The sequence below is a fragment of the Accipiter gentilis genome, chromosome 2, assembly GCF_929443795.1.
Source record: "Accipiter gentilis chromosome 2, bAccGen1.1, whole genome shotgun sequence".
NCBI lineage: Eukaryota > Metazoa > Chordata > Aves > Accipitriformes > Accipitridae > Astur > Astur gentilis.
This window is the reverse complement of record NC_064881.1, coordinates 11,980,777-12,002,602: the sequence shown is the minus strand read 5'-3', so window position 1 is coordinate 12,002,602 and position 21,826 is coordinate 11,980,777. Positions and strand designations below refer to the sequence as shown.

The window sequence follows — 21,826 nt, the reverse complement described above, 5'->3', positions numbered from 1 at the left end:
TGGAATGATTTCTGTGCGGTGCTTTGGAATCAGCTGTACTCATTAAAACTTGACAGAATATGTTTTATATTCACAGACAGCTCTTCTCATCATCCTATTGGGGGGGGTCTTCATATCATTTTTCTCCCCCTTTTCCTACCTGTGTTTTTACTCATTCTAGTTATTCCTGGATTAGTGTAAAATTATTTTCCTTAAGTTTGACTTACCATTCCTCTCTGAAATGTCACTGGTATACCAGATTTATGCAGAAGTCTTAGACCAGAATCTCCTCTTTTTCCATAGATACACAGATAAACTTCAGAATCTGTATCAGCTTGCTCCATGTCACCAGTGTAGACATAAACATGGTATAAAACAACTTCCAAAAAAAGATGAAAATACATATATAATCACAAATCATTTTACTCACCACTCTAGCTTAATGGAAACAATGCTAGAACATTTGATTTGCAATTAATTTGCTGGAATATATTCTCCAGAAATCAGTCTAACTATCTGTTTTTAAGATTGCTAAGACCACATGTATGAATATACAGCTGTATAAATAGATGTAATAAAATGCAAATGACATTAATACTGAAAACCAGGTAACTGATATACATGTAACTGTGCAACTGAAGTACACACATACTTGGATAGATAGGTTTTCCAGCTTCCACTGCTGGAAGTTCACAGAGAAAATCTCTATCATCATGATTCTTTGACAACCACGTGTTTGCTGGAAAATTCAGTGTTTTCTTGCTCTTTAGATGTTGCAGTGTCACCTAGAGAAGAAGCAATTCCAACTATGACTCAGTTCACTCTTTCCAGTGCTTTGCTTCTCAAAAGCAAAACCTATTTTTCTGTATCTTCTCTTCTATCTCAGAAAACAATAACATGATGAGTAAATATGACATATAAAACTGCAGTATGAAAACATTTTTATTTTGGCACTACTTTGCAACTTGACTCCTTGCTAGAAAGGATCTTTATTCACACCCGTGGTATTGCAGCTGAAACTGCCAGCCTCTATTCTTTGAATATGCCTTGGACTTTAAAATTATCTTATTCTTGGAACAGAAAAAGTCTGTAATTGATTTTTTTTTTTTTTTTTTGCCATAAGAAATGTCACCAACTCTGATTTCTGTTAGTGAACCACCTCTATGTAACATTATCTGGAGTACTGAAGACTGAAAACTTTCTGATAAGTGAGTTTAGGTGAGACTGAGCTTTTGGAAGATGTGGAAAGATTGACACATTTTTATATTAAAATGAAAACAGGATGAAACTCATCATCTATATCCTTCTGAACTTTGGCAAGGAGAGGATATGTTGAAGTCTTAAATCAATTTGTATTATATTTGGCTCTTCTGCAGAACAAAAGACAGCCTGGGTACCAGTGCCCTCTATTTATTCCTCTGAAGACAGAATTCAAATTCTCAAGCTATTTGCCACCATACCTTATGATACCTGTCTTACTCATGTCCTATAACTAAAGCAGTTTTTCCTCTCTTTTACGGGAGCAGTTTTTTCTTGGTCTTTGTCCTGGTTTCAGCTGGGATAGAGTTAACTGTCTTCCTAGTAGCTGGTACAGTGCTATGTTTTGAGTTCAGTATGAGAAGGATGTTGATAACACACGGATGTTTTCAGTTGTGGCTAAGTAGTATTAATACTAAGTCAAGGATTTTTTCAGCTTCTCATGCTCAGCCAGCAAGAAGGCTGGAGGGGCACAAGAAGTTGGGAGGGGGCACAGCCAGGACAGCTGACCCAAACTGGCCAAAGGGGTATTCCATACCATGGGATGTCATGCCCAGTATATAAACTGGGGGGAGTGGGGCTGGAGGGAATCCCCATTTGGGAACTAACTGGGCATTGGTCTGCGGGTGGTAAGCAATTGCACTGCGCATCACTTGTATGTTCCAATCCTTTTTTTATTATTATTATTATTGTTGTTGTTTTCATTTTAATATTGTTACTATTATCATTATTAGTTTCTTCTTTTCTGTTCTATTCAACTGTTCTTATCTCAACCCACGAGCTTTACCTTTTTGCCTCTGACTCTCTCCCCCATCCCACTGGGTGGGGGGGAGTGAGTGAGCGGCTGCGTGGTGCTTAGTTGCTGGCTGGGGTTAAACCACAACAAGTCTTGAATTACAGCGATGCTTACAACAGCTTTTCCGTAGGCCTTCACTAGCAAAAGGAAATCAGTGCCAACAAATTGTCTTTCTGCAGTTGTGTTTTGAATGGGTATATAGTATGCACAAGCCTTGCAAACAAAATTATGAAAACAAGTATTCACATTCAAATTCTAACACTTAGGAAATTAGGACAATATATGCTTTTATCTCACTTTTCCAATAAAATATTAAGCAAAACAAACACTTCTTTTAACACTAAAGTATGTATTTATTCTAACATTAAATTAACTTTTGCAACAGTGATTCCTAATCTCTCATGTTTATTGGCAGAGCTCCCCCTGCTGATTCATAACAATCGCAAATATTAACTGCTTTGTCAGAAAACCACAGCTTTCAACCTCATTTATTTCTCTCTGTGAAAAGAAACATTTGAAATCCCAGGGTTAACCTATGAAATTTGGACCAAAATGTTAAAAAAATATTTTGTAACCACCAGAATGGAAAGTAAGATTCTTGCAACCATTTGAGCAACTGAAATATTTATACTTTCATTCAGTTTTGGTACAGTTACAGTTAAGGGCTTTGGGTTAATGTCAAAATCTGTTATTACTGTGTAATTCTGGTTGTCTAAATCAGGTTTTTTAAGATGAATTAAAAGCTGGAGGATAACCTTGTGTCTTTTACAGTTTCAAAATAATAAGAAACAGAAGACAAATAGTTATGTGCAATTTTGAAATAAATCTTACATGGGGATCAGTGTTAGCAAGAATTTAGTATGAATTTAATCTGGTGAACATCCCTAAATATCATGACAAAAATAGAGTCAAAACAGAAAAGAAGAATTCATTCACTAAAATAAAAAAAATAAAAAAAAAAAATAAAAAAAAAAAAGGCAGTTTCTTTTTCCCTGAAAATGGTCTCAATCGTGAGCTATATTTGGGGCAATTAGGACTAGCCTACTCTTAAGCAAAATTTGTTCATTCTTCACGTGTACTTGCCATGGGATAACTGTTTCTCCATCATTTTCAATATTTCGTAGCTGGAATTTATAGCTAGACTCTTCCTAACACACACTGAAGAGTACAGGCAAGCTTTCAGAAAGCAAAACTTGGTAGAACCCATCCATATTCTAAAATTGGTATCTATGAACGACATGAATTAGGAATAATTGCAAAATAATGCCACATATTTCCAGCTTTCAGGAGATTAACTGTATGAGTGCTTTTGTCATCTCTAAAGCAACCTAAGAAGACAAAACAATAAGAACATATCACAATCAGCATTTTTGATTTATGAAGCTGTGACTTCATGAAAAGATGGGCTTTTAGTTCATATAAAAATTATTAAAGCAGAAAAAAATCACCATAAAAAAAAATCTCACCCTTTGTAAGTTCCATTCTGATTGTTCATTCAGTAATTCATCGAGTTCAATTCTTATCTTGTAGATATTCCCAATGTTTTTTATTTTAACCTGAATAAAGCCAGAACAATAAAACATATAACTACAGACAAAAATATATATAATGTATACTTTAAACTTGTGCGATAGAGGCTGCATGCTGATTAAGTAAGGCCATGCCTTGCAAACTAAAACTGTATCAGATTCATGATTAAAAGATATTTCAGTCTCAGGCCCCCACTCATATAGAAGAAGCAGTATCCTAATTGCAAGCACAGGGCTATGAATTCCATGCTTAAAACTGTTAGAGCCTTCAGGACATATTGGAAAAAAAAAAAAAAAACACCAAAAAAACAAAAAAATCAACAACAACAAAAAAAACAACAAACCCTAAACATTTCTCTTCCCATATTTTTAATCATCACATGTGAAATAACTCAAAATTCCAGTTCTCATTTATGCACATTTTGCCATTCATTCAATTTGGGCTGCATTTCTGGAAAAAATATAGCTACATCACATGGTGGCACATGGTGGCACAGGGTGGGGAGTGTGTGGAGGTAAATAAAACTGCATCTTTATTTTTGCAATTGGCTCCAGACTTCTCTGAACCACTGTAGCATCTGAGTAGTGGCACACAACATTTGATTGGCAGATTTTGTATTATAGGATCAGGATTTGACAAGATTATAGCCTAGTAAAATCACAATGCTTGCCGGGGAAATGATTTGGCACATACTTGAACTCTTCAAAGATGAAAATTAAAAAATGTTGGTGAGAGCTATTCATGAGAGAAATGTGGAATACAAAATTAAATCCACTAAACAGGTCACAAATCTTTCGTAATGCAGCACAGCAACATGACCATAAACCCTAGTATGTCAAAGTGAAGAATATAAACTTTTGGACACCTTAAAGAATAAGCTCTCAAAAGCTGGCAGAACATCTGCAAAACTTTGAAAATTACTGATACTATCTTAATTTTCTGACTAAGATTTGCATTCATTTGCACTTTCAAGAATTATATGTGCTCTTACTTATGAAATCTACTCTATGCAACCTTATCCTATCCCACTTATCTGGGGTTTATTTGAAGTTTAACCATTATTTAAAGTGGGCATAAATCATTTTAGATAATTTGTAATGTACTGCTAGGAAAGGAAAAGTAAGTGCCTTATCATATTATTTCTCAAATAATTCTATTAGTAAAATGTTGGTAACAGCCTATTCCACTTCATCATTTACATCCAAAAAAGCTATTTACACTCTACAAAAACTATTTTCTTTTCATTCTCTTAGAAACACGTACTAGTAGATTATCCACTTGTTCTTTACTTTTTTTAATAAAAAGACTTCTTCTCTTTTCAGAGGCCAGAATTGCCTCAGTTCCTACATCAGCTTTTTGCTGTCTCTTTGTGCTTTTGTATAACAAACTTCTATTACAGTCAGAGTGTTACCAGGCTTTAGTCAAAGATTTCTAAAAGCAAACAACTTTTACCCTTGATTTCCACAACATTGAAATGCACTCAGTAAATCACAATGGTTGTTTGAAAAAGGATCTGGGGAATTCACACCTGTATTTATATTGGTATAGTTGCTACATCGACCTGAATTTGATTAACAAAATAAATGCTAACTCCAGGCTTGCAACACTGGTGTGACAATATGGTTCCTGTCTTTTCCATCAACTTAAGAAAATAGCTTTGTTCTGTGGAGTCAGATTCTGATATCCTTGCTTATGCTGCATAATATTTCTCTCTATAAGTAGTCTTGTTAGAGGTAACTTGGAGACTTTGGGATTAAAGCAGTAGTAAAGTAAGGGCATGTATAGAGCTCGACTGAAAAAACAACTATTGTCATTTCCCACATTTCACAAGCAAACCAACCCATTTCTTGAGTAATATGAGATACTGTCTTCTATTCACAGAGCTCGTTGTTCACCGAATATACACTGCTGTTATGTTGTCTGTTTGTTCTAATGAATTCCTCTTTAGACTTTTGGTTAAAAAAAAAAAAAGTTGTATGATCATTTCATGTACCAATACAAAACATAAATGTACTGAACTTTGTCAGAATGCAAAGAGTGACTTCTGCCTAAAACAAGCGGAGGTCTCCTAGAAGCCGCCCTCTGGTATCCTTCTTGATTTTTCTCATTCATGGTCTTAGAAAGGATCAAACAGACAATGACTACTCACATGAGTGAGGTAAGAGAAGGAAGGCCACATATGAATGGTTTTCATTTCTCAAGATAATTCTACTCAAACTATAGTTTTTCATAGTTGTGCATACTGCTGATAAAGTGAAAGGGTAAAGAAAACTGACTCCAAATTGCCTGATTATTATAGGCTTTCAGAAGCTGTTTTCTTCCTAGAACTCCCAGCCCAACCTATGATTGATTACTTTTAAAAATAAAATTTATTATTTTCTTCTCTACAAAATATCAGTGAAACCATGTTAAGCTCAAAGATGTAAATGATAAAAAGATGTAATTTTTTTTTAAGTCTTGCGTTCTTATCCTCATTTCAAGACTTATCCTGCTAAACAAGTACTGGATAAAGTTTAAAGGTAAAAGAAAAAGAGCGAGCTCTTACTCATAGGCTTTTTCTCTGTGTATTTATGTACTGCAGATTAAAGAGTGAAAAGCACTTTGGTGACATTTGCTGTTTCATGCCTGAAAGCAATAGTGTCAGCATGATGTAAAGAATCATAGTAGTAGCCCCAGGTGCTGAAAGATTCTGCTCTTTCACAAGATCAATATCCACAGCGCACAGCCATAATGGACAGTATCTATTTTAGAGAAGAAAAATTGGTCCATCTCTTAAGAATGTATGGATTAGCATTGCAAACATACCATTACCCAATGTTGCTTATAAATTATTCACTAATTAGGAGAACAGGATTCCCCATGGATCATAATATATAGCCTACAGGCTTAGAAAATGAACATTACAGTTGGTTATCTTCCCGCCTATGCCCTATTCATAGAGAGTATAATTATTAATATTATTGACAGTAACAATCTTGGTTTGTGCCAAGATTGTATTAGAAGACTTGATGAGTGCAGAAAAAAAATTTGCACAAAATGTGAAAAATATAACTTCTTTAGTTAGATGAAAAGCAACGTGTTACATGCATCTCAGACAGAAAGATTTAAGCAAAACAGAAGTTTTAGTCCCTTTGAGAATTTCTTCTCAGCCTACCTAGATGTAATTTCCTTATTACAATAGAGGTGGGGTTATTCTTAAATAATAGCAGAACTCTTTGCGTTTTCATGACATAAAAACATGTAGATTTTATTAGGCTTTTAGTCATTCCATAGGTAAAGATTCTGGCATTTCAGCAATCTATAATATGGCAGCTGAAAAAGGTTTTTCATCTTTAACTGAACCAGTTCCAAGGTATACATTTTATAGTATGTTTTGAAAACTGTATGCATGAAGATTTCATTGCTAAAGATCCCTAAATGATATACAAGTCTTACATCAGACATGGTTTGTTTAGCAGTGGATAGTTTCTAAAGCTAGTTTCCAATCAATTACCTTAAAGAAATCAATTTACTCCTGCAGTTGTCCCATTTAGGCTACTATATGAAGGAGAGGGGGTTAAAAGAAAGAGCATTTCCTCTGTTGCTAACTATATGCACCAAGCTGATTTAATGCATAGAGATTAAATAGAGATTTATTGTATGCAGGAAACATAGGAGAAAAACATTTTTTCTTTTTGCATGACAGAATAATCTTTGGAAAGGTACACATTAAAATAATGTTCTTAGCCTTCATTAGCTACCTGAAATTCATCCTCCTGCCTAGGAAGAAACTGCTGCTTTCTGTTGTCCTTGCCAAGACTTATTGGTCCAGATACTCCTCTGTCTCCATATATCCAGAGAATGACATTTGCTTCAGTTCCTGGATTTCCTGTCAGTATTGACACTTTCCATTCATCATCTGAAGGAAGGGGACACTCACCACCTTGGGGATTTCTCATTTCCTCTGTGAAATACAGAACATTAGTGGGAGATGAAAGTCGACATGAAACTGCCAGTCGCTGTTGTAACTTCAGCACATAAGGAGACCATAACAGAGAGGGGATTGTATTTTTTCATGGCAAGTGAGATAGTCTGAAAAGATTGATTTATGTTTCTTGTCTAGACTAAAATGTACTGATTAGCTGAGCTACAAGAATCAACTGGAAAAGAACGAGTATCTCTCACATGTACTATCATCATATTATTCTTCATACATATTCTGGTGTAGAGCAAGGATGCCACGATGCAGAACGACGGCCATTAAATCAACATTTCTGGTTCCTTAGCCTGACATTTAGAAACGAGTAGAATTACTTGTAAATACTCCTCTAATGCCTGGTGTTGGGACATTATTAGCAGAATCACACGTCTGAGAATAGACACAATTTTCATTTCAAATGAAAAAGAAATATTAAGGAATTTAACTTTCTTCTTTCTTCAAATTAAATATTAATTACATAGTGTAAAGTACTCAAAAAAGAGCACAATATACCTTTGCCCAACAACAGAGTGCCAGCATTTGGGCTAAGGCAGGTTCTGCATGAATGAGACAATAGCAGCACAGTACCACTTTATGAATAAATTTCACAGCTTTAACAGCTGAGCAAATATAATTTTGGAAAACATGTCTTTCACTTTAGAATAACACCTAGTTATCTTTCACCTACCCTTAAAAGAAATATATATATATGTATGCAAAGATGTCAAATGGCACCTCTGCACATGAGATATGAAAAAACACACTCTCTTGGGATGAAGGAATTTAGTTCCGAGTATTCTAATCAAAGTGGAGTTTACAAACATCAGATGCCTGGAACAGTACTTTTCAATAATGAGACCATTGACCAAGACGTCCTCTTCAAAAGAGGGAGTCCTTGCCCACAAGAATTTATAATCTGCTCTGACACAAGAGGCAGATATAAACCCAAAATTTGAAAAGACGAACCAACGCATTGTCAATATGCTGTTTCCTGCAGGGATTCCCAAGCTGCTCTTCATGAGGCCTTTTCATGCAACTGCAAAGAGACTTTCTAATATGCTAACCATAATGAATACAATCTGTGCTGCAGATTTTCTTTTGTATCCCCCAGCTCATTCTTCATCCATTAAGTAGCTTTCTATGAACCAAGCTTTTGGAGTCCAGAGGCTCCAAACACGTAATGGAATTCACTGACAATTTTGCAGATTTCATAAATAGCTACTGATACGGATTTGTTGAAGAATTCCCAATGCATCACTATATATGTTTCTGCTGTACTACATACCTTGCTTTCAGAACCCTTTGCTTTTTTATTTGCTTGATAAAAATACCTTACTGGGTTTCTCTTGGAGGGAGTTTTTCTCTTCATTTATTAAACTGCCTTTACTTCAAAGAAAAAAAAAAAAAAAGGGCAAAAAAAACCCCAACCTAAAAAAACCCCCAGACCAACAGGAAAACAAGTGATGCAAAAGCAGTCACTCACCACCAGTGGAATGATGCCCAGATAGTCCCCGAGGAATGACTACTTTGGAAAAACTCCTCTCCAGTGTTATTGCTGAGCATGACAATATATGGTATGGAGTATCTCTTTGGTCCGTTGGGGTCAGCTTTCCTGGCTATGTCCCCTCCCAGCCTTTTGCCATCGTCCCCCCCACCTGCTCGCGTGGAGTGCAGAGTGAGAAACAGAGATGGACTCAGTGCTGTGCAAGCACTGCTCAGCAACAGCCAAAACATCGCTGTGTTATCAACGCTGCTTTGGTCACCGGGCTAAAGCACAGCAACAGACAGACTGCTGTGAAGAAAGTTAAGTCCATTCCAGTCAAGACCAGTACAAATAATAAACAAAATAAAGGAATACCTGTGACAGAAATTTGCAAAATTTATCTGACTGTGCTCTGTTGCTAGCACTGAAATAGAAGTTTGAAGGCAAAGTGGAAAACAGTTTGGAATCCTTGAGTCTTGCTTCTTAATAAACTTTTACGAGCAACAAATTCCACATCCTGCTGAAACATCGCTGAAGAAAATTGGGTAAGTGAAAAACTATCAATTCAATACCAAGATATGGTCCTGATCTTCCCTTTAAATTTCCTCAAATGTCACTTTAATGATATTAAACAAATGCTTTTTTTCTTAAAGGTTGTACTCAAAAGGAATTATATAGTTGCTTGGATCATCAGGTTGCCCTATAGGTTAAATCAACTTGGTAACTACAGCACGGAACCTGAATTATGATCCACTAGCATTCAGCTCTGAACTGATGTGAAATAACTGCCTGAGAAATTGCAAAGGAATTAGGATCCAGTACAAAGTTCTTTAATAAATAAAGGCTAACTTCTGGAATCAGAGGAAATTTCAGCTCTAGTAAAGAGTCTAAAGTTTGGTTAATCTATTTTTAGGAAATTCAAAACTGTAGTAGCATGACTTTTACAGCAGTGCTTCCAACAGGAGTAGTATGACTTTGGAATGGTAATAGTAATTTAGAAATAGTCAATAGTGTCATAATAATCACTGTTTTTATTGTAACCTTCATCACAACTGAAAGCAAGATATTCTGAAAGAAAAAAAGGAAATCCACACACCAAAAATAAAGCAAAAGGCAAATATCTTATCTTTACCCAAATAAAAACTTAATTACACTTGTCTTTCAGTGACTGAAATAGAACTACAGCAAAGTAGTTGCTTTGGTATAATAAATATTTTTGAGAACTTGACTATATAACTTTCTGTAACTGTAGTTACCTAGCTTCTCACTTGTAACTGAAAGCTACAGTTCCTTCCAACTTTCTAAACCCACATCTTTCTTACAGCAAAGAGATGAAAATTTTCACAAAATGCACAGGTATTCAACAAACATAAGGAATTCCAGGCTGCTCCATATGCTTAGCACAAGAATTCCATACTCCGACTATTGCTACCGAAAGCAGCTACTGCAATCTCAGACTACTATCTCTTGAAAACAATTATAATGCCCAAACAATTCACAGGCTTGGAATGCTTTTTGCCTCATAATTTACTGGCTCTTCTTACAAATGGAAATCAGTGGCATTGATTTGCTACAGGCCAAAAATATTCCAGTCTGTAAAGAGGATTTGATGGTTCCCTGCATTAGTCATGGGAGTTTACAACACTTCATGACACCATGCTGTAAATCTATTGCAAAAAAAATTCATTCTGATAGGCCTGCATGAGAACGAGGAAGCCACAATCCTGCACAAAGTTTCATAAACATAACTTTATTTTTTTATTTACTTATCCTAAATCTAAAGCAAAAAGAAAATTATCTTGTCCCAGAAGAACATATGATTGAGTGACACTTTTGAAATGAACCATCAGAAAAATTAATCTCTAGAGCAGAAGCTTGGATAATAAAGTTGGTGCAATTTTATTACATCTTTTTGTATCATCATTTCCAATGTAAACCAAATGGAAATGAGATCAGATTTGACTTGTATCTTATTTTCTCTTGTAAGTAAAATATATTAAAAATTAATAGTAACTAGTATAGAAATCATTTATCAGCAATACAATTTGTTAATACCAAACCACAAAGATGTTCTCGATGTCACAGACTGCATTTGTGTCATGGAAGCCAATGACATCTCTCCCCTTGCTTTCACTGGCACACACAGACATGTTTTCACCATTGAAATTTAAACATGATTTGAGAAACACAAGGAACAAGCAAAGAGGAAATCCCCAGTACCATGTCATATGGAAAATCCCATAAGATTTGTGCATGCTTGCTAGCTGATACATAATATGACCCATGTCTATATTTTCAGCAGGGCTGTTGGTTTTGGCTTGCTTTTGCAATTGGTAACAGAGGAGTAAAAAGGAGTTTAAAAAAAACCCCACGATTTTTGGTTTGAGTTTTTTAGTGTCTTCTGCTTCATTTACTTTATCCCTAGACTTTGTGGTCCTCTAACCATATATATGTTATTTCCCTTCTGTTTTGGGCCCTTCTGTTTTGGGCAGCACATTTGATTGGTCTTGAGTCTATAATGTAGTCTTTTGCATGCCTTTTAGCTGACTTGTCTGTGACACTCACTCTAGTATCTCCATCCTGTGAGCTCTTAGGTAGAAGCTGGGACCTGCCATCATCCTTGTACACTAAAAGAAGTTTCTTGAGGGACAGAGAACTCACACTGCAGCAGGAGAAGCCCCAACTGCTATAACACTGTTTTCAGTTTAATTAATCCTAAATCAGTTATCATTTGTGAAAACAACAAAAACACAACTACTGGTTAGCAGACACAGACATACAAAAGATGGCCTGGTCAGCCTAAGGGTTAATCTGCTCTGAGTTTGGATGCTAGGCGTACTGCTGGATTGTACACTCAATACAAACATCACCCTTTTTTGAATGTTAACTGGGGGTGAAAAAAGCAAATTAGTATTTAATGAATATCAGTTTAAAAATAAAGGCTCACCTCGGCATATCAAAAGTCAGTTACCTTTCAAGTATTCCAAGTGAAAATATCTTACTAAAGAACATTTTCTTTGAAGGGCAGAGTAACTGATATTTCTATTCATTTTGCATAAGCAGAGTCTACATTTATAAATGTGAGAAATACTTCCTACTAAGTGCTATAGACTCTTTGTAACCAATTTCACGGCAGATATTGCTTCTATAAAAGGATCCTTTGTATCCAACCCTAAAAACATCCAGCTTCTCTGAAAACAGGTTTGATGGCTTGTGTATTGTTGCCATGGGTTTCAAATACAACATACCTCACCAGTTGCTGACAACCCACGACACTTTGGGAAGGCTTTGTGACACAATGATACGACATGAAGTCTGATAGATTAGAAAGGGAAAGCAGGTGTTTTGAGCTAAGAATGGAATCAACATTGACAGAAACAATTAATGGTAATTAATAATAGCCCACACCTATGCTTTAAATTTAACCAGCATACTTTGGTTCAACTGAATTTATTTAAAATCCTTCCTGATACTTCACATTATACCCTTTGAACAAGTATGCCATATTTGGTGTCTTGTTCCCATTGCCAGACTTTTCATGTACACTTTGAAATTGCAGTCTGAAGACCAAGCTCAAAACCAAAGTAGCAACCATCTGACTTATTTGCTACGTGAATGCCTTTGGGACTACCTCTAGCCGATTAAGCATGTCTCCTGCAGTGGAAGCGCTAATATAATCTTGTCTTTAAAGCCCACTCAAGGTAGGAGATATTTTTCCACGGCGTGAATGTGCCTCAGTGTGCTGTGTGGAGCCCAGTAGTTCCCATTTATCCCATCTGCTTTTCAAGGCGATGTGACACAATTCAGGCTGTGCAGACAGGGTCTTTGGGTACTTTGAAGTAAAAGAGAGGTAGGAAGCAAACATGATCATCTCCACTCCTTAAGAGAGGTTTCATTCCCTGTTTTGTTTAGTTCCTTAGTCACACCTGCTTTGATTACTAAGATGCTGAATATCCCTGTAAAATTTCTGAGTTGGGGAAATCATTGCCTTAGGCCATTTATGCAATTTCTGTAGCTAAAGAAGAAAGTGGTTGATTATTCTAATAGAACACATCTGGTAGACTATCACTCCAGAAGCATGACCAGAACATTGTTTATCTATTCCTACCTGCCTAAATATAGGTATAAAGCTGGCATGCAATGCACCAAAACCTTACTCTTTCCCCCAGTGAATAAAAAAGCAGAAAACATAAGTGTGAGAGAGAGCATAAATGAGAAATATTCCATTACTGTCAGTTTGCTTTGGATTGGGCTCTGTATCACATCGATCTCTTCACTTCCACAGAAATAGTCTTTATGATAGATGGCTAGTTATTTTAAAAAAAAAAAAAAAGTAATGTGAAATTATTCAACAGTTTCATGCTGATAGTTGCCTTATGAAGAAAACACATTCCAATGCCCTTTCAAAAAACAATAACTGGTAATGTATTTTATGTTGCATGTATGCATGCATAAGTCAATAGTCTAGAAAAGCTATTCATTGTCCTTCCTGAGGTAAGTCACTGCAAACGTGCATGGAGGGCAGACACAACATAATGCTATATCACAACTCGTTTGTAAACTGTTGCTTACTTGAGGGTGGAAAAGTTGAAAGGCTTTGAGATACTGGCTTCTGGGCTTTTGCTGGTTGGAGCTGAGGTTCTCTGAAGTCTTTCTTCTCTTGATTGGTTGCTGCAGAAGTTCCCATAGGCTCTTGCCGGCCAACTAAAACAATGAAATGTAAATTCTGTCACCAGCTACAAATCATTTGCTTTTTCTTGCTTAGAAGCTTCCCGTATGTTCAGTGACAAACAGATCTCGTAACTGTTCAACAGAGTGGACACCAAAATCTTTTCTCTATGTATTGCACAGCCACTAGCTATTATTAGCTTTTATTGTTGGCAGCATGCCACAAAAAGTGGAAGAAAATCTGGCATACCAATAAAAGCCCCTTTACTGCTTTGAAAATCTAAGTAACCATTTAACATTGATGTATGAATAAAATGACTTGTTAAAAAGTCATTTTCCCCAAGGTAAGTTTCTCCCTCCCCCCCCCCCCCCCCCCCCCCCGCAATGTTTCCTTTCTTAAGAGCGGGGATGCTGAAATGAAAACAGCTATAGACCGGTTCTGATAATATGAAGTGGCAGACAATCTTGGTTGCTCTCATTCATACAAAATGTCGACTCCTTTTATCTTTCTTTTACTGAGTAACAAGGATTCAGGAGAACCCAAGCCTGTAATGAAGTAACATTTAGCTTTATTTTAATGGCATCAGTAAGCCCTGCTTTGTTGAGAATTTCCACTGAAAATCCTGCCCTTCCAAAAAGTGGCAAACGAAAATACTTTCCTCATTTCTACAAGGACACAGTGACTGAAATATTCTTGTCACCTTGTAGCGAGTAGGGACTTAATGGTAGGGATGCCATTACAGTGACTTTTATAATGCTTCTGTATATCTCAGTTAATAATAAGACCAGTTGTATCTTTTGATACTTTTCCTTTGCTGGTCAGAGCATTCAAAATGACTCTGATCTGCCTGTGTGTGGCAAAAATCTGACCGAATTCTCAATTTTAAACTGATGGCTAGTTTAGCATTTTCATAAGATGTTTCATTTCTTGGTCTCTATGACTACGTCCACCAGATAAGAATAAAGGTACTGTAATTCCACTGTTTTCTTCAGTTATAGTCCAAGTCAGCTGGCTATGTTTGGTAAGCAACTGTTCACCAAATTAAAAACTTCATTCTCCTGAAGGAGAAGAGACAAGCAGACAATCCAGTGATGGTGATCCAGAGTGTGCCGAGAGCTAATTTCTGAGTCCTGGCTGGTTGACTAGAACAGGTCAGCTCCCTAGTGAGGGAGCTTTCTGACTGCAATAGCTCTCAAAGCTGACTATGGGTCAGAACAATCACATTATCAATACACTAGTGGGGGAAGTACAATGTATTTCACACCATTCAAAAAGAAACTGAACACAGCCAAGCAGGCCCTCTCTTAAGTCTACTACTTTTGCTATAAAATTGGGAAAGACTGTGGTATAGCTGACAGCAAGACAACATCTCCCAGGCTTCCATAATCTGTGGCCAGAATGGGGAATAGACCCAGGAAGTCAGCTCCATCTCTAACTTGTCACCTGTTTCGATTCTTGTGTTAAAAGTTTATTTGTTCAGTAAAGAAATAGATTTCTTCTGCATCATTTATTGTTATAAAAAGAAAGAAATTAAGAAAAATTAACTAACTACATAGGAGAAATTAAGTGTGGGCGCAATAAATTTTTCACCTTTAAAACTACTGAAACACAACAAAGGAAATGGTGTCAATCTATCTTTTACTCTTTTGCTTTGAATTTGTCATTCAGAAACACTAATCACTAAAGCAAACCATAGAATATTAAGAAATTACATACATTTGATGACCTGTGGGTAGAAAAAAATGTTTGTCTCTCCAGTGTTAATGACTGGCTTAGTCTGGCCATCTGGCAGGAGACCAACATATATCCCTTTATTCCGCACTGATTCTAGACTTACAGATCCAGTTTCCAAATTCTTCTCAATTTTAAAGTGACAGTATTCATCACCTGTGCCCTAGGAAATTGAAAACAGAAATGTGAATTCAACAATCGAATTGATGTAGCAAGGCAAGTTGGATGTTTCTTAAGACTTAAATATTACTAACTTCTATTAACATTTCAGATTAAGTTTAGGTTCTTCACAATGTCCTACATTATTACACACACACACACACGTATACACATATCTTGGCCTTGCTTATTCCTTTGCGAACAGAAACACTGATCACATAATTTGAGCAAGTGGAAGATCGCATATGAAAGCATTCTGATTTCTGTTAAGATTTAGACAAAGTCTAGGATATATTCAAAGGAGTTTCCCACTTAACCAACTTACATCTTAATTATTCATTACTGGGTTTTATCACCAGTTTACTTAGACTCAATACCACTTTAAACCCCTGAACATGTTTGTGCTCTGCCACATTCAAAACAATTATATCAGTTCATATCAGCAAACAGACATAGGATTAGTAAACACTGAGTCTAATGAGTAAACACTAATGTCTCATTTTCTTGCTCTCAGATGTAAATCTGCAATAGCTAAATGCCTAGCAGGTAGAGAATATTATAGGTACAAAAAATCAGAATATTTCAATCATCCCCCAAGCCTAATTTTATTACTAAATATACAGGCTACTGGTGAGGTATTTCAAGAATAAACTCTATGTGGTTGCCTGATAGAAAAAAAAAAAAAAATCAGGTTCTTCATTTCAGACAAAACGGAATCATTTGTAAAAGCTAGGATGTCAACATCACTTCAACATCTTCCAAACTCACACCAGTATAACTGTGGTTGTTTAATATAAATTAAATTGGCACAGCAGAAACTTGACAGAGAGTCATCAGCTATCTAGCAACCAATAAATTTTAACTACATCCACATTCTCAATAGTTTAAAAATATAATCAGATCTTTACAATCAAGTGCCAAATAGACATGGCAGCTTCTCTTGCTATATTTTTCTATCTTTCCTTGGGCAAGTGGAGGAAAAGATCTGAAAAATTTTAGCTGTCAACAATGTTTTATCCCATTTTTATCCAAACAAGCAAAAGAAAAAAAATCTCTGCTATCACTGACAATTTACTCAAACTATCTGCAGAAAGAAATACAAACAAGAACGGCTTACTGTTCCATTACATTGATCATCTTTGATCTTCAGATACATTCTTGGGTTTCTCACACTTTCAAACATGCAGACTCCAGAGCCAATTTTATGCACCTTCCAGTAGGATTCCTGCTGCTGCTGACCTGCTCCGCTGCAGGTCCCATCAGCTCTAAGAGACAGAGCCTGGCAGAGACTTGTGTTGAGCAGAATGATGGCACCATGGTGAAACACACCCTTCAGTTCAGAGATAAGAAATCCTTTGTGAATAGCCCAGCTTTTCTCCATATCACACTTTGCCATTTGTGTTGTTCATACTCATTTATTTTAAGCACTTATTAATGCATTTTCATGTATAAAATGTAAATTAGTAAGTCCCAAGTAATTCATGTATACCTCCAGCCTTTGAATATTTGCTGCTTTCTGTGCAGACACTAACCTGGACAGTGGAAATCCTTCCCTAGTCCACAGCTTCCCCGCTTTTTATCGTTCAGCAGCACACGGCACAACATCCAGAGCACAAGGAGTGTGGCAAGATAAGGGGCTTGTTCTCTTTTCACATTAAGTAATTTCCCAGGCAGCTCTCCTGTATGTACCTACCTTCCTACTTTTGGAAGGTTTACTAAAAAGTTTAGAGGCGCATCGTTTCTGGGTAACAGCCCACCCTATTTGCATGTACCGGGGGCAGCATCAGCATCGCTTGCCCCAGGAGAGCGGTAAAGGAGAACAAGTCTCCGGTGCCCACCTGTTAAACTGTGTTTTCCTTCAACCTCATGGGAGAGGATCCCTCTTCAGCTCGCAATCCTTTGACATTCGATTAGCTATGATCGGCTTTGTAACAGTAAATTTTAGAAGAGTCTTCTAAAGTTCCCTCTGCTCACCTTACCTTGACATGCACGACAAATTCTTTGGAAAGTCCAGCATATCCTGTTGTTTCATCAGCTACTTGTCCTTGAAGATTGAACATAACGGTGTGACCTGGGCTCCTGGCCGACTCGAGAATGGCACAACCATTTGGTTGAAGGTGAACACAGAGCTCACAGCACGTCTTGTCTTTGCTCTAGCATAGTCAAAGTGGGAATAAGAAATTATATGAACTATATGGCGAAATCCAAAAGAGAGAGTATCACAATATAGTTTCCATGTTGTTCACGTTCCCACAATGCTACCGGTCTAGTATGAAAACATCTTTATATTTTTCAGATTTTCAGTCCTAACACTTAAGTCCTAAAATTGTAGATTCCATGGAATTTCAAAGCACAGAAACAGTTCATCTCAAGATGACACATACCTGAGGATAATATGAAAGATACCTGGGTGCCTCAACTGGAGAGAGAGTTAGAGTCACAGCCTACAACCATGGCAAAGAAGTACAAACCTGACATAGTCAGGAAATGAACTACAGTAATTCTCCATCACCAGCCCTCCTTCTTTTGCCTCGGTGTTTGTCCTCATTCATTTACACTGTTCCCACAGGAAACACTTAAGGATTCGGAAGTTTTACATGAAAGGGTAAAGCAACACGCTATCCACGCTTGCCTGTTCAGTTTTGCAGACTCCATGATCCCGTTGTATAGAAGACACAATATACAAAATACATATTCAAATACTTTATCAAGTCCATCATCATTCTCATATTTAAATAAAACTAGGATTCTAATAAATGTAAAATGTTAATAATCAGCCCAATCATTTAAGAGACTTCTGGCTTACATCATTTAACATGTTTTCAGCATTTTTAAGACATCAGAGAATCAATATTTCTAGAGAAAATTTTCTTTTTCAAGGCATTAACCTCTGAAGAAAAAGCTTCATACTCAAAAAAAAAATTGTCTATTAGTTTCAATATACCTTCAAAAGTAAAGGAAAAATTGTATGGATTTTAGAAGTGGTTGTGAAACAAGTGAGACAGCATGTCCTCAAAGTATAATTAAGTGTGTATTGTAAGGTCAATTGCAATTTTTGTATTGCCTTTTTGGTTTACATTTACCTATCTTCATTCCAAGGACCTCAGAAAGTTTTAAATGATAACATTTTTCACATTCCCTGGGAAAAAGAACATCTTGTGTAACTAAAAATATGAAAATCGAGAACCAGATTTTCCATAGGTTGCTCAAAATCATAAAGCACGTCAGTAGCAAAGCAGAAAAGAGAAAGTTCAAATTTAAGTACCCAAATAACCTCTCTGTAGTAAGATATACTGCTATGTGACAGAATGCAAGGGGTTCTTTGTATCAGAATTATACTAATGAGCATGAACACTAGAAAGTCCTGCAAGAAGGTCTGACAATTTGCCTGGCAGCCTGACGCTATCACCACTGAGAAACCTAACTCTACTGAGAATACACTATTCCCACTAAGGTCAATGCACATCATGTAAAAAAGGAATGACACCAGCTTTGACTATGAAATTATCCACTGGATAAATAAGGGGAAGAAGTTGAAAAAGTAAAAAGGAAAGAGCTTCTTCCCTCATCAGTAGAAGAGTTTAATCAGAAAGAACTAACCTCTACAACTCCATTTGCCTACTTCTATACTGCAAGTTCTGAGAAAGAAAGGCAATAGTAAGACTTTGAAGATGGGATGAAACAAATCAAAATTAATCAAAACAAATCTGGAATGTATTGGTTGGCTTATGACAGGCATGTTACTTAGAAAAAGACACAAAGGAAAAACGGGCATTTAAAATCAATCCTTAGAATTTATACTTATCCAAAAAAAGCTGATATTAGGGCATTCCATGTACCTTGTCAACATGTGGCAAGCTGATATAAATTACAGCTTGGAATGGCCTAGAATTCCTGCATCAAATCATTTAGTCTATTAAAAAAATCCTACCAAAGAGTAAAAGTAAACTATGAAAGAAACAAAGCCCTACGTCTAAATTTGCCTATTCATTGGCAATTTCCTGGGTTCAGTTTTGCAATTCTTGACTCCTTATCTGACTGGAAGCACAATTATCTATTAGACAGATTAAAAACAGCTTTATTTTTAATCAAACAATGACATGTAATTACGAAGTAGAATTCAGTAACAGCATTTCCTACCTTTCCAATTACATGGCCATTGACAAGAGCAAGAGCAAGATGTGGCATCTGATGACTGCTGAATATACATATATTTCTCCTCTTGACATTTACATCAAAAAGACCTAAGAGTTAAATGAAAAAAATGTTAGAAGTATGAAGGTATATTATTTCATATTTGCATTTAATTCCAATCGATGATTTATCATTTTCAAGGGAAAAGAATTAATTAAGTGTTTAACTTAACAGTTTAACCTCTCTGATCAATGAATCCTCACATTACTTCAGGAAAGGGCATCCTGAGACTACTGTCTATTCACTGCCTTGAGGAGAAAAACTCTGAGAGCTAATGATAAGGAACAAATTTCTTTTTATCAGCATATATATTTTTAAAAAATCCATAATAAGGAGCTGAGGACTCCAGCTTAATGAACTGGGCTATAGCAATGAATTTACATGATAAATAACAGATTATGTAGGGAACATAAAGCTCTAGGGTAGGAAAAGAGAATCCATTTTCTCTGTGTCCATATTAGAATTTGTAAAGCAAATCTTGCAGCATAGTTCATGGCTTCTAAAATTTTAAATCTGGCCAATTTTCTGAACAATTACCTCTTATAGCTACAAAATACTGATAAAAGCTAAAGTGGTGCCATTTCTATTTTTTCCAGCAGCAACAGCTGATTTTTTAAAACAACTGTTCTACCACTACATTACATTGCCTATTTGTAAGATGCAGCTGTCTCTGGAGGACTCCTGTGGTGTCCATAACATAAGATTTTCAAGGTGTCATTGGGACCAAGAGAATTATACAGCCCAGGATCATTGTGCCCATCAGGATGATGCCAGAAATCATAAAATACAGGTGGGGCTTCCAGTCCTTGGGGCAAGATGGGGAAGACACATGACTGCCACAATGGGCCTCTGCTTTCAGATAGAGATAAAGCTTCCTAAGAAATTAAAAAACCCTAAACCAAATCATCATATGATATAATATGCCATCAGCACTTTGAAGGCATTTGAATTATATTGCTTTAGATCTGCTGAAGACAAATAAACAGTTCTACCAGTATCTGAAATGCAGAGTTTTCTATTAGGAAAGATAGGTGGATAATTTATGTCAGGGGATTTTATTCCAAAGTACACACAAGGAAGCAGGGCCCCCAAATGAAAATTGAAACAACATTCCCAAGTCAGCACTTGTGACTTCTGTTGCACATGACTATTCTAGACGCTTTGTAAATTACTGCACATATAAGTAAAACAAACAAATCTGAAAGAAGATAAGGGAGAAAGATGTTGTTCTAAAGGCAGAAGAGTTGCATGATAGGTGTCTGTGTTCATTTTGTACTTGTGTTCATTTTGTACTCAGAACGATAAAAAGAGAATACATGGTTCTTCCTGGGTCACTAACTCTGTTCCTCTGATATCAGGGCAACTTTATCATATTGATCAGAAAAATCAAGCTCTTTTTGATTACCAGTTTAATTCCTAAGTATTACTAAATCCTTGGGGGGTTGCAGATCACACTGCTTATTTTTTCTGACTTTGAATCTAAATTAATTAACAGTCAGTTTATACCAAATTTTTTTTGATCTTTCTTTTTAATATATTTAGTTGTATTTATCATCTTTACTGATATTTAGTAGTTGTGCATCAGATTTGGTACTTGCACAATTATACACATTATTCATTTAAAATTGTGGAGATAACACTCATGAATTTTACATTTAGCAGGTAAAAATGTACCAAAAAGGTACAGAATGCAATAAAAATGTCACATTTATGTCTGAAAAATACCCTTAGAAATGCATTAATTTATAGAAAGGAAAGCACGTCTAGATGAAAGTCGGGAAACAGTCTGCAGTGTGAACTTGAATTCTGCATGTTAGAAGATTATGAACTCTGTGATGTCTAAATGATCTGATTTGTCTAAATCAAATCAGATACAATCCACCAATTGAAGACACAGCATTAAAGAGCAGCAAAGACATGCTTACTGCGTCAGCACAGATTAGAGACCAAATTCCTACAAGCAGGTAGTTTGGTCTGTCACCAAGTAATTCACAGTTTGTGATCCTATATGGATCCCCTTGGAGGAAGGGCAATACAATGTTGTGCAACTGCTTTCAGGCATTTAAGACA

The 21,826-nt window shown here is 36.2% G+C and overlaps 1 protein-coding gene across 1 annotated transcript in view; it reads right to left on the bottom strand.

Moving 5' to 3' along the window:
• Nucleotides 1-21,826, bottom strand: part of RP1 (RP1 axonemal microtubule associated) — a 186,985-nt gene that overhangs the window by 127,593 nt on the left and 37,566 nt on the right. Inside the window, exons 15-23 of the mRNA XM_049828448.1 lie at nucleotides 19,691-19,806; nucleotides 17,542-17,703; nucleotides 16,680-16,892; nucleotides 15,389-15,566; nucleotides 13,576-13,707; nucleotides 7,303-7,505; nucleotides 3,499-3,588; nucleotides 632-764; nucleotides 207-358 (exon numbers count right to left, since the gene is read on the bottom strand). Of these exons, the coding sequence (XP_049684405.1) occupies nucleotides 207-358; nucleotides 632-764; nucleotides 3,499-3,588; nucleotides 7,303-7,505; nucleotides 13,576-13,707; nucleotides 15,389-15,566; nucleotides 16,680-16,892; nucleotides 17,542-17,703; nucleotides 19,691-19,806 (1,379 nt within the window). The remainder of the gene's footprint in view (nucleotides 1-206; nucleotides 359-631; nucleotides 765-3,498; nucleotides 3,589-7,302; nucleotides 7,506-13,575; nucleotides 13,708-15,388; nucleotides 15,567-16,679; nucleotides 16,893-17,541; nucleotides 17,704-19,690; nucleotides 19,807-21,826) is intronic.